General features: G+C 47.7%; 4 protein-coding genes across 4 annotated transcripts; 1 reads left to right on the top strand and 3 right to left on the bottom strand.

The window, feature by feature from the left end:
* Window positions 1-24: 24 nt before the first annotated feature.
* F4812DRAFT_424888 (ARM repeat-containing protein) lies at window positions 25-4,544 on the bottom strand. Its single transcript, XM_047933869.1, has 6 exons — window positions 3,747-4,544; window positions 2,111-3,626; window positions 1,862-2,011; window positions 1,167-1,738; window positions 993-1,114; window positions 25-938 (listed from the first exon to the last, which is right to left on the bottom strand). The coding sequence occupies exons 1-6, from the start codon at window positions 4,073-4,075 to the stop codon at window positions 559-561; spliced, it is 3,069 nt and encodes a 1,022-aa protein (XP_047791157.1). The 5' UTR covers window positions 4,076-4,544; the 3' UTR covers window positions 25-558.
* Window positions 4,545-4,702: 158 nt separating this feature from the next.
* F4812DRAFT_424886 (DNA-binding protein) lies at window positions 4,703-5,889 on the top strand. The gene is made up of 2 exons (XM_047933868.1): window positions 4,703-5,483; window positions 5,548-5,889. Exons 1-2 carry the CDS (start codon window positions 4,884-4,886, stop codon window positions 5,740-5,742), a joined length of 795 nt encoding a protein of 264 aa, XP_047791156.1. The 5' UTR covers window positions 4,703-4,883; the 3' UTR covers window positions 5,743-5,889.
* Window positions 5,890-5,991: 102 nt separating this feature from the next.
* F4812DRAFT_424885 (PI31 proteasome regulator N-terminal-domain-containing protein) lies at window positions 5,992-7,611 on the bottom strand. Its single transcript, XM_047933867.1, has 2 exons — window positions 7,232-7,611; window positions 5,992-7,148 (listed from the first exon to the last, which is right to left on the bottom strand). The coding sequence occupies exons 1-2, from the start codon at window positions 7,416-7,418 to the stop codon at window positions 6,199-6,201; spliced, it is 1,137 nt and encodes a 378-aa protein (XP_047791155.1). The 5' UTR covers window positions 7,419-7,611; the 3' UTR covers window positions 5,992-6,198.
* A 1,870-nt stretch (window positions 7,612-9,481) lies between these two features.
* On the bottom strand, window positions 9,482-10,171 carry F4812DRAFT_348307 (uncharacterized protein). The gene has a single exon (XM_047931701.1). It carries the CDS (start codon window positions 10,051-10,053, stop codon window positions 9,649-9,651), a length of 405 nt encoding a protein of 134 aa, XP_047791154.1. The 5' UTR covers window positions 10,054-10,171; the 3' UTR covers window positions 9,482-9,648.
* Between the last annotated feature and the right edge of the window lie 527 nt (window positions 10,172-10,698).

The raw sequence follows: 10,698 nt of genomic DNA, 5'->3' as shown, positions 1-10,698 counted from the left end.
CACACAGGTACCAAAACGTCAAGGTCAATAGCAAAAGGTAAGAGGATATAAAATTCATCGTTGGTTCTTTTTATAAGAGGTAGGTACCTACTTACGGCTCATATTTTTCTTTTCTTTTCTTTTCCGTCTTTTCCGTCTTTTCCTCATCCTCACCCTCTTTTCTCCTTCTCGTTCTCGTTCTCTGTCATTTCTTCTTTCTTTTCCCAGGCAGAAACCTCGTCTCTCTAGGTAATCCCCCCCCCTCAAGCTACCTAAGACAGCCGGCGACAATGCATTAATTTACTAGTAATTGCATACTGTACCCAAATACGCATTTCCACCTCTGCTACCACTACCTAGGTACACCCAGTCGACTGAATCCATATTATACTGAAGGGGGATATATCCGATCTTTTGCAATTCTTTTGATTGCCTAGGTATGGAATTGTAAAGAACACCTTGCGACTAGTTAAGCACCTCTCTCAACTTCACAATGCGAACTTGATTATCGACTATTAGGTATCCTCCGGAAATTCTTCTTGAAATCCCTGCCGCATTGGGTATCGCTTAGGCATAAGTCTATTGCGCCGAAAGTTCGTTCAGTTTCAACTTCTCGTCCTCGTTCAGTTGGTTGTACCATTCTCCAAATCCAGCAATATTGTCGCGCGCTGCGTTGTGGAAGAATTCTATGAGGTAAGCTTGGGTCTCGTCATCCCGACGACGCATGTTGTTGGCTTCTAGGTAGCCCATTAAATCGTTCTTCACGCTACCAAGGTTGAGGTCCAATGTGTCTGGGTCATCCTCCCAACCATCATCGTCGTCGTCATCGGCAAATTCAGCGGCAGCCACCGCAGCAGCGGTGTTAGCGGCACTGTTCACCCCTGATGCCGAGAGGAGTTCTTCAATTAGAACCTTGAGGATCTTTAACGGGGCAGGGATCGCGGTATATTCATCCGGGGCTAGATATTAGTGAGCAATGATACACGATAAGTCGCAGGCAAGAAGACACATACTTTGCTTAGCACGGGATCTAGTCATGATCCTATCACTTGCAGGTGTGATCAGGTCACCCTTCACTGTCGTCTGAAGGATACGGTGATCATTCAGGCTGAATAACTTGGACAGAGCAATCACGCTATTTCCTAATTAGCTGGAATAGGATAACGAGTCGAATGGGGTTTCCTTACTTCTGTCTGATTTCGTCATATCCCGCAAAGTTGACTGAATTTTCCAGCCACTTGCTTAAGACAACCTGTAGACCACTTTGCCCGTTGATCTGAATAGTGCTGAGGAATGCGACAACGTCCTGAGCACCAACTAGAGAAAGTCTAGCAAAGACCAGGATAAGGGACTGGATAAACCCAGCGGCCTCAGCCGAGGCCAGCCGGTTGGCAACCGCCTGTAAAAGTTGCGGTAAGAATGGGCCAAGTCGTTCGTGGCCTGCTTTTTCCACAAGTTCGGCTGCAAGGCCACCAACTTCAGAGGCCGCGTTGTCCTCTATCGAGGGCCCTAGCAATCGGTCAATGATATGTAGGCAGACCTCGAGACCAGACCTATTGTTCTCGTCATGGTAGTTGAGCACCTGCTCGTGGTCATGTGCCAAAAGATATTTGACGGATTCAGCACCCGGCCTTAAAATGTCGCCTTCTTTACTCTCCATGAGCAGGCGGCTCAGCTTAGGCAACGTAGCTGCTACAAAACCAGGAGGTAATGGCTCCGACGCATACTGAGTGAGGGCGGCCATTAATTCGGTTGCGAACTATATAGACTAGTTAGCCCTGCTGAGGAACCGTCTTAGGGGAAATTCATTGGGACTTTAAAAATCCCGAAAGAATTCGAGGATGAATCGACCTCGAGTGGCTAGGGGACCAGTTAAACTTACCGTGATGAGTGGGTTGTCTGAAGTAATATCGGCAACGTTGAATGCTCCATTTAGTGTAGGGAGAACTTTCTGGCAAAGCGCTTGGTATGAGACTGGGTCTGGCATTGTTTTAACGATGTCCTCAAACTCCTCGCAAATGAGCATAGTAACCTAAGAACCAAGACAAGTTAGCGCTATCAGACAGAAAGACATGAGTTCGGCCGTATACGAAAATGATTTAGCAACTTTATGGGATCTTTTGATACATACCTGCCAATTAGTCGAGCCATGCTTGGCAATAAGGAACAGTAAATCCAAGGCAGGAACATCGTTGGATACGGCAACTCGTTTGTCGATATTGATAGCAGCTCGTAGAGTTTCGGTGAGCGTGACAAGCAAGTCATCCGCCTGCTCAAGTTCGGACATATCCCTGGCAGACATCCATTGAGAGATAGCATTGACCACATTCGCTTGAACCACTTGGTTACCGGCACTGTTCCCGCTCTGGAGAAATCCTTCGACTGCCTTGATGCAAGCAACCTGCACCAGCTCAGATTGCTCCGCTGCGATAGCCTGGATCGTCCGGTCTAGAAGCCCAACTGCTATGCCATCACATTGGGCTAGCACGCCAGCAACTAGATAGCCACGGCCCCGTAGTAACGGTTCCCCGGAACGGTTAATAGCATAGGTTACGAGTTCAAGATACGCCTGACCGATCTCCGGAGGTACGATTTTGCCGACTTCTAAGAAATCATTCACAAGCTGGTTAAGCAAGTAAAGAGCAGCCTCTTGTCTTCTCCATGGCGCATTTTCGACAAATAGGCTCTTCGTATAAGCGAAGAGTCCTTCCAAGGCCTGCTGGCTTAACCATTCACCGAGCTTAATGAGAAGATCTCCGCAAGCAGTTCTAGGGGTGTAGTTGGCGCTCACGGACTGCTCCTCTGCAAGGTAGAGGGAGACATCTATGTCCCATAACTCTTCCTCTTCTCTAGTAATAAGCGCATAAGAGGTGGCTAGCTGCATGAGTTCCAGCACCCACGGTGTTTCATGCGCAGAAGCGTACGATGCCAACTGATTTGATAGCTCCTTGCATACAGGTGGGGCACGCAAGCAACCGTTTAGGAAATCTAATTCCTCTAGAACTAGGAAGTCCAAGGTGTAAGGAAGACCATCGGAGTCTTCTAGCCTGCCTTGGGCGTCGTTCTCAATATACAGTTGTTCATGGGCGGGTTCGAGGAGTAGCAGTTCTTCCCAGATAGCCTGAAAGTAATGCGGCGTTTCGGGTAGTAGGAGGCTTGGGAAAACGTATTTGAGCTTGAGAAGACATTTCACAACCTGCAGCTTGAGAGCGATTATTCCATTCCACGCATCAGGCTGTACAGATGACTGAGGCTCTAAGCTAGGGAGTCTCAGCTTCATAACCTGGTGGAAGAAAGGAAACCATCCCTTCATTGCCTCGTCTGCAAACGCCTGAACTTCCTTGGGGTGTTCTTCTTTAACAGTATCCATGAGGTCAAAGCAGCCACGAAAGACGGAGACAGCAAGAGCACGTAAGACAGGTTTTCGGCCTTCGTTGATGGCGACATCGTATACGACCTTGACGATATCTCGTGCCATAGAGAAGAATTGGTCATCACTCAGGCTCTCCTCGACCAAGTCGCGGAGGACTATTAAAGCACCGTGAAGCTGGTTGTCGTTGCCATTCGGAATTATCTCGAGTAAGGTGGGGAGAAGCGAAGGCCATAGCTCGGGGAAGTCAATATTAGCGATCTTTCCGACTGAATAACTAATCTAGTAGTTAGTAATTGTAGAAACAGTTAATGTAGAGCTAAATATGCGCTTAAAAGGGCAAGCTATATCACAAGTAATAATGCTAAGAAGAATAGCCTCTGCTTGGGTTTCGTACCTGGCGGCAATTTTGATCTTTCTATCGTCCGAGTTCAAGGCAATATCGAGAACCGAGGGTCGAATCTGATCCTTGACAGCATCGGCGATAGGGATGGCGGGGCCATCGTCGTTCTCCCCGCTCCAGTTTCTCTCGATGAAGAGTCGCAAAGCAAACAGAGCAGCCTGTCGAATGTCTACGGAAATAGACGTATGTTGGGCTATATTCGCAAGAGATAGGGGAAATGCGGGATTACTAGCTGCATGCTTCAGGTCGAGCTCTGCTTGCTTTCTAGGACCTTCGGCAGCCAGCTGAGTATTGGCGAGGACCTGGACGAGTTGGTCCTCCATTGTCGGTGGCTCGATTCCTCGTTACGATCCAGTCAGATTAAGGTGGTTATTAGAACAAGCCTCGAATATTTATTATTGTGGTGGTTGCGGTTGGGGTTGTTATTATTGTTGTTGTCGACAAACAATGTGGGGTTTTGTTGTCTCTCGATAGTGGGCTTCGATAGTTGCCTCGACAGAAAACGGTTCTATTTCTATTTTGCCTGGTCTGAAAGCGGTCAAAATAGTTGCGGGACGAAAGTGGGACGGCCGCAGGTGTGACGACGATTTAAATGGTAGTCGAGTGCCAGTGGTTTGACAAGTCCGATACCACTACAAAAAGTTAGCGTGACGCGTTAGGTCGAAAAGCAGTAAAGAAAAGTTAAATGGAACTCTAGTTGTTTTCGAGGGGTGGCAGTCGCGTCACATAAAATGCTAAACTGTGCGTATTGTACCTAAGGTATATAAGGTACCTTTATTTCATAAAGTTGTCAATTCATCCGGGTGCAAGTGTACATATGATGTATGTAGAGGTACCTGTATGTGATGACCCGTGGAGGTAATGCATAGCACCCGTTGTTACCTAAATATCTCACCAAAGAACTTTTCGCCAATCACATAGATAAACTTACCTACTCCCACTTAACGGGTCTTAAATCCTAAATTTCTACCCCTCAACGCGCCTCTTATATGGTACCTAGCTACTTAGGTACCTCTAACCACGATCTTGCCCCAAAGCTAGGTAATACCTGATATTGGAGGGGTGGAGAACCCAGGGGCAGTTGAGGGGTGATGCTATTATAATTGATATTATAATTCCATCTTTGCCGCAATGGCCTCCTTACAAAACCAACAGCCACCTCATGAAGAGCAGCAGCAATCAGTACCCTATACCCAAGCCAATAATCTCTTAACATCATTCACCCAATTCCTCACCATATGCATCCACAATATCCTATACTATCGATCCATCTACCCGTCGCAGACATTCCTCACCAGTCGAGCGTATAACCTGCCGGTTCACCAGTCCAGACACCCGAAAGTATGTTCGTGGATCCGCGACGCCGTGGACGCCGTCAAGGCGCAGCTGGTCCTCGGCGCTGTGCAGCGCATTGCCGTGGTTATCTACGACGGACAGGCCAGAGTCATGGAACGCTGGATGTTTGACGTCGCCAACTTCCCCGCGTGGAAAGGCTTCTTCAAGGAAGCTAGAGGAGGAGGGCCGAGGATGATAGAAGAGGAAGACGAACTGGCCGAGGGCGCTGAGGGCGCCGCCGCTGAGGGGAAAGTCAATTGGGCTAATGTAGACGAACAATTACGTGCTACCGTGAGGAAGCTAGCGTTTGCCGCTGAGAAGATGTCGTCGCTCCCCGAGGGTTGTACTTTTACCGTTGCGGTGGAATTGCGAGACGAAGGAGAAGCGCCCATAAGAGTAAGTGCATAGGTACCTAACCTACATATTCAATCGACGATAATAATTAACTTTGAAACTCTAGCACCCTCAACCTTGGATACCTTCGCAGTCGAATTTACAGACCAGGTCCAGAGATAACCCAACGCCCGGTCAGGATATCGGCGGAGCCAAGACAACTCCCCTCCGCACGGTAGAAGCCGGGCCGTTGTTTTTTGAATGCTGGGTGGAAGAAGGCAAAGCTAAAGAACAATTATCGTCACAATCTTCAAGCGAATAGATTTTATTTTAGTTGCGGCTTAATGATGTGAAGTGACGCGAAATCGAAACCTCTTAAAGAAATTTGCGTGTCAAAGATGCTTCAACTTCTAATATATTATAACATACTAAGTAAACATTAACGAATAAGAAATTACTTATATACGGGTGAAATTATTTTTATATCTTTGTTTGAACTTGAAATTGGAACATGCATAAGAAAATACATTGAAAAAGTTTGGGGGTTAAGTTCATTTATTTTTGAAATGACATATTGATATGGTAGGTAGCTTGATGCCATAATAAGGTCGTAATAAACCTAGTAGACTCTCATTTTCATTTAAATACCTAATTTCACATTGAAGTTATTAGTAGTGATAGTGAAGGCTTGTAATCGTACAATCCAGTAATACAGTTAGTTCCCATTTGTGCAAGTTCCCAGTCTTCTCCCAAACGCCTCACCAAGCCCCCCATTGGATTAAATGATATCTCCCCCGCCAAAGCCACCAAGCCCGCTGCCGAACGGACCGTTTCCTCCCCCTGGCCTGCGACCTCCCAACCTCGGGAGACCTCCGGGGCCTAGGGGATCATAGCGTGCTCCCGGCGGCACCTGAGGGTCAAATTCACCTTCGCCACCGCCGGGACCTCCGAAGAACAAGGGGTCGTCAAAAGTCGGATGCATGCCTCGGTCTCCACCACGTCGCGGCAGGTCCCCTCCAATACCCAAGCTCGGCCGTAGCGGATCGTGCGGACCTAATCCGGGAGGGTGCAGATCGTCGGCTCCAATGTTCCCAAACGGGCTTCGGCTCGGTTGTCGCCGGAGGTCGTCCCTGAGCCGGTTGATGTCATACGGGTCTTCGAAATCCGGGGGTGGGAAATCGCCAGCTGGGACGGGGTTGCGGGGCGGTGGGTTGAGGGGGTCGTTGAAGGGGTACGGCTGCGCCGGCTGAGGCTCCGGATCCGGCATGACAGGCTGTCTGGGGGGTCTGCGACCCGCTTCGTCGGCGTCGTCTCGCGCCGCTCTATCGTCGGGCGATTCCTCGTAGCCTTCTTTCTGAAGAGAAGGAAGAAGCTTTTGGATGAGGTTGACTTTGATCAGATTAGCCAGATCCTGGATGCGGCTGTCCGAGATAAACACGTTCCGAAGAGCCTGCGGCAGGTTGGTACGATCTTCTGCGCCGTCGCTGTCGATAGGAATTCTGACGGGAAGAGCCGCGTTGGAGATGAAATCCTTGATGGTTACTTCGACGCGTGCAATGCGTTCGTCGCAAATACCTAGACCGCGGATTTCGGCTTTGCCGCCCATGCGATCAGTTCTGATGACGAAGCGAAGTGCTGATTGTTGGTGGGCATAGACGAATGCGTAGGTGTTGAATGACGCATTCCAATTTGGTGGGAGCCTTGGAGCTATCTCATGGCACTGCGCCTCTATTAAATAATCATGAGCATCATTTAAACAATTTAATAATAGCAATAAGAATATCAATAAGAATATCAAGATCTATACACACCTTCAATATTGTCTTCATCGAAGCCAAGGAGACGGCATCCAAGGGAGGACATGCAAGCGTGGGCGAATAGGGCGAGGGCCTCGTGAGAACTACTCAGATCAGATGTGGTGTCGCCCTGGGGATGAGTAGGTAAAGCATCGGCCATCTGCTGAAGGATGGCCGACGAGCTGAGTGGATCGATCAACATGATGAAGGTGAGTTCACCCGACAAGTAGCTGATGGATCAAAGTTGTTGTTGTTGTCGTTGTTGTTTGAAGCTTTAAATTGGATGAAAGTAAATTGGGTCAATGATTTGTTTCAGTGGTGAAATGCCGATAACCAGAAGAAATATTACCTATATTAATACGGATTTGCCGCTTCTCTTTTATGTCATCGCGTCGTTGCCTTCAGCCCTACGAGGTACTACTATGGTACGCAATACTTATGTATTAAAGCGGGGCTTGACAGGCGGGGTAGCTTTATCTTATCGGAGCTTACCCAGCCAGCAAATGATATCCACGTACTAGCGTTGTGTCATAGATATCTCATGATCTCACAAAACCCCTGAACAATGTGTGTGGCTTGTAAAGCCACCGTTCTACAAGAAGTAAACGCCAAGGTTCCAGATGTAAGACTTTTATATCAACTGCTTCCTTCCCATGCAGCTAATTTGTAGATTGATACAATCTTTAGGTTTCCTTGAATCAATTTACCTGCAACATAAACGCTCTGCTCAGACGACCGGAATTGCCTCTTTCGAAATAGGACACAAAAGTTCGACTATGCCTTGTGGGCTTTGGCCTTAGTGGACAACGAATCTACAAACGGAACGAAATGTCGACATCTAACCCCGAGTGGAACAAAATGATAGAAGCGCTTCTGCTATTCTATGACGGGATACTTCTTTAGATCGAGTTATCTTTCTATTTTCCTTTTCCTTTTCTTTTTTTTTAAAAAAAAAACATTCACTATCTATGTTTATAGAACAATCGGCAAAGCATCATACATACAGTTCAACTACCTTATACTAGACGTGATTAGAATGCCTCTTTATGGAAATAGGTATCTAGGTAGTTTCTATAGTATCAATAACTCACCAAGACTACATGGCTAGCTACACTCAACAGAACCGACGCTAGACACTAGCCAGGGGTATACATATTGCCTTAGGTACTTAGTTCAAGCTGCCGGGAGTCTATCTTGAGCTCTGAGTGGTCAAAGCCCAGTCAAGTTACGTCGGAGATGATAAGAATTTCCACACCCCACAAACCAACTAACGGCTTGAGTCTAGACTTTCTAGAGGCTCTTCTAACATCTTTCGATTTTAACGGCAGCTCGTCCCCAGACACGTTAGCTGAAAGTCAGACGTCTGCTCTGGATTTTGTCCCAGTTGAGAATACTCACAAGTGGCTTAGTTACCTCTGTCACAAGAGCAATGCAATTTTCTTGTTCGGATACATGATGAATTGGCATTCTAGTGCCGGATTCTTCTAATGCCCGGCACGTCAGAAAATGCATTCAAATAGCCCACGACGAGACCGATTTCTGCATTTCGATCGTCAGCTTTTGCCTGTCGTCGATCTTCAACACACTCGTTAAATGTCCTTCACTTTCATTATTCTTAGTAGTGTATCTTTGTCAAAATGAGGTTCGAGCCCGTCCTTGTTGCCCGCCTTGCGAGAGAAGCGGCCGCCAGGTGTAAGTCGGTTTTCCCATCCAACTATCCTGGCGCCGGCCCTTCCGGCTCCTCACCCTCGGGAGCGGCTGGATACCCAGCGATTACTGCTTCATTAGGTGCTTCGACGGGATCTTCATCCGCCGTTACCAGCACTTCAACCCAGTTTTCAGATCTGCCTTTTATGGAGTGTGATGGATGCGATGTAATTTACAGACTGATAATTGCTCCATGTTGGGCCGGATTTTGGTTGCCGTATAAATCAAATGGCTGTTTTAAGAGGCTTGGCTACTTACCTAGGAGGGAGGTATACTACTTGTTAAATGCCATTTCACTGAAGTCAGTTTCAATCCATAATTTATCTACTTCCGTTCAACGGCGATTTCTAGGCGAACCGCACATGTCAAAACGCCCAAGATCTGCGGGTTAGAACAGCACAACTCAAGGTTGAATAGTAACAAGTACACATAAAGCGTTAGTGATATAAAATCCATTCATACCTATTGATAGAATTATCTAGATACCGTGTATGGTAAGTGTTCAAGATACCAAGGAGATCATCTACTTACTGATCTGTTACAAAGCGACTATCCCCGGGGGAACATATATGATTAGGTATGCCCCTTTATCTGCGTGTCCAGTCTAACCCTTTCTCTGCATATTACCCGTTGCACATCACCACACAACCAACTCCTCTGTTTGGAGTTAGGGAAGCTTCGCTCGCGGGGACCTTTCGGACCCTTCTTTCTTTTTTCGAAAGGTCTCAGGGGCTTAACTTGACGCCTCCATCCTCCGCACTCGGGTCCTCTTCATCATCATCGTCGTCATCATCAGACCTATCCTCTTCTCCTCCTCCATCTTCTTCTTCTTCTTCTCCACCCTCACTTAACGAAGCCCCTCCTTCCTCGTCCTCATCTCCCCCACCACCAACATCACCTCCCATCTCCCCCCCAGACAAGTACGCCTCCACTTCCCCGACAAGCTCGCACATGGCGCACAGCTCCTCGGACCTCTTGCCGTAGTACGTGTACTCGACGCCCGTCCGGCAGCACCCGCGGCTCCGGTTCCGCCGCGCCGTCTTGCACGTGTGCCCCGCCACGCTCGTGTCCTTGTGCACCGTGCCCCCGCACCGCCGGCACCCGTATACCCAGCACGTGCCCGTGCACATCTCGGGTCTTGCACCGAAGGGGAGAGGGAAGGATAGTACTTTCGTTTGATTAATTAGTTCTGACTTTTTTTTAACTTTTTTTTTTTATTTAATCCCTCCTCTTGAGTAAGGTAGGTAGGTATTTTGCTCTCTCTTATTTTATCTCGCTCTTAAAGACTTACCTCGCTTGCTCGCTTTCAAGGCTGGGACGTAGCGGGGTGAGATAGAGAAAAAAAAGGAGGGTGGAGGAGGAGCACTTAGCTTAGATTAGGTACGCTCGGATCGAAAATAGCGATAGCTCTACTCCTACTGGATTGAGGAGGAATGTGATAGTTTGGGGGGATATTAATATAATCGATTATATCCCCCGTACAAAGAAGGCGTAAACGAACAGAAGAGTCAAGGTGGTACAATAGATTCATTGCGAAACTAAGGGAACAAAGATCATCGTCAGAGCAGCTAGCGAAACAACCACGAACAACGTCCATAATCGTCGGGACTTGAGACAACAAGGGAAGAAGTCACGAGCACTATCCTTGTAGCACACAGACATTCGCTGCTACAACCCAATTGTGGATGGTCCTTATTGTGAAAGTCCCTAACTCATTATACCATGGGCTTTGTTTCCTACTGCGGGTGAATGCGCTAGGGATTACCCATAGCATT

The sequence above is a fragment of the Daldinia caldariorum genome (assembly GCF_022478825.1).
Source record: "Daldinia caldariorum strain CBS 122874 unplaced genomic scaffold F4812scaffold_6, whole genome shotgun sequence".
NCBI classification, from domain to species: Eukaryota; Fungi; Ascomycota; class Sordariomycetes; order Xylariales; family Hypoxylaceae; genus Daldinia; species Daldinia caldariorum.
The sequence above is the reverse complement of the archived record's forward strand: the minus strand, read 5'-3'. Positions and strand labels throughout refer to the sequence as shown.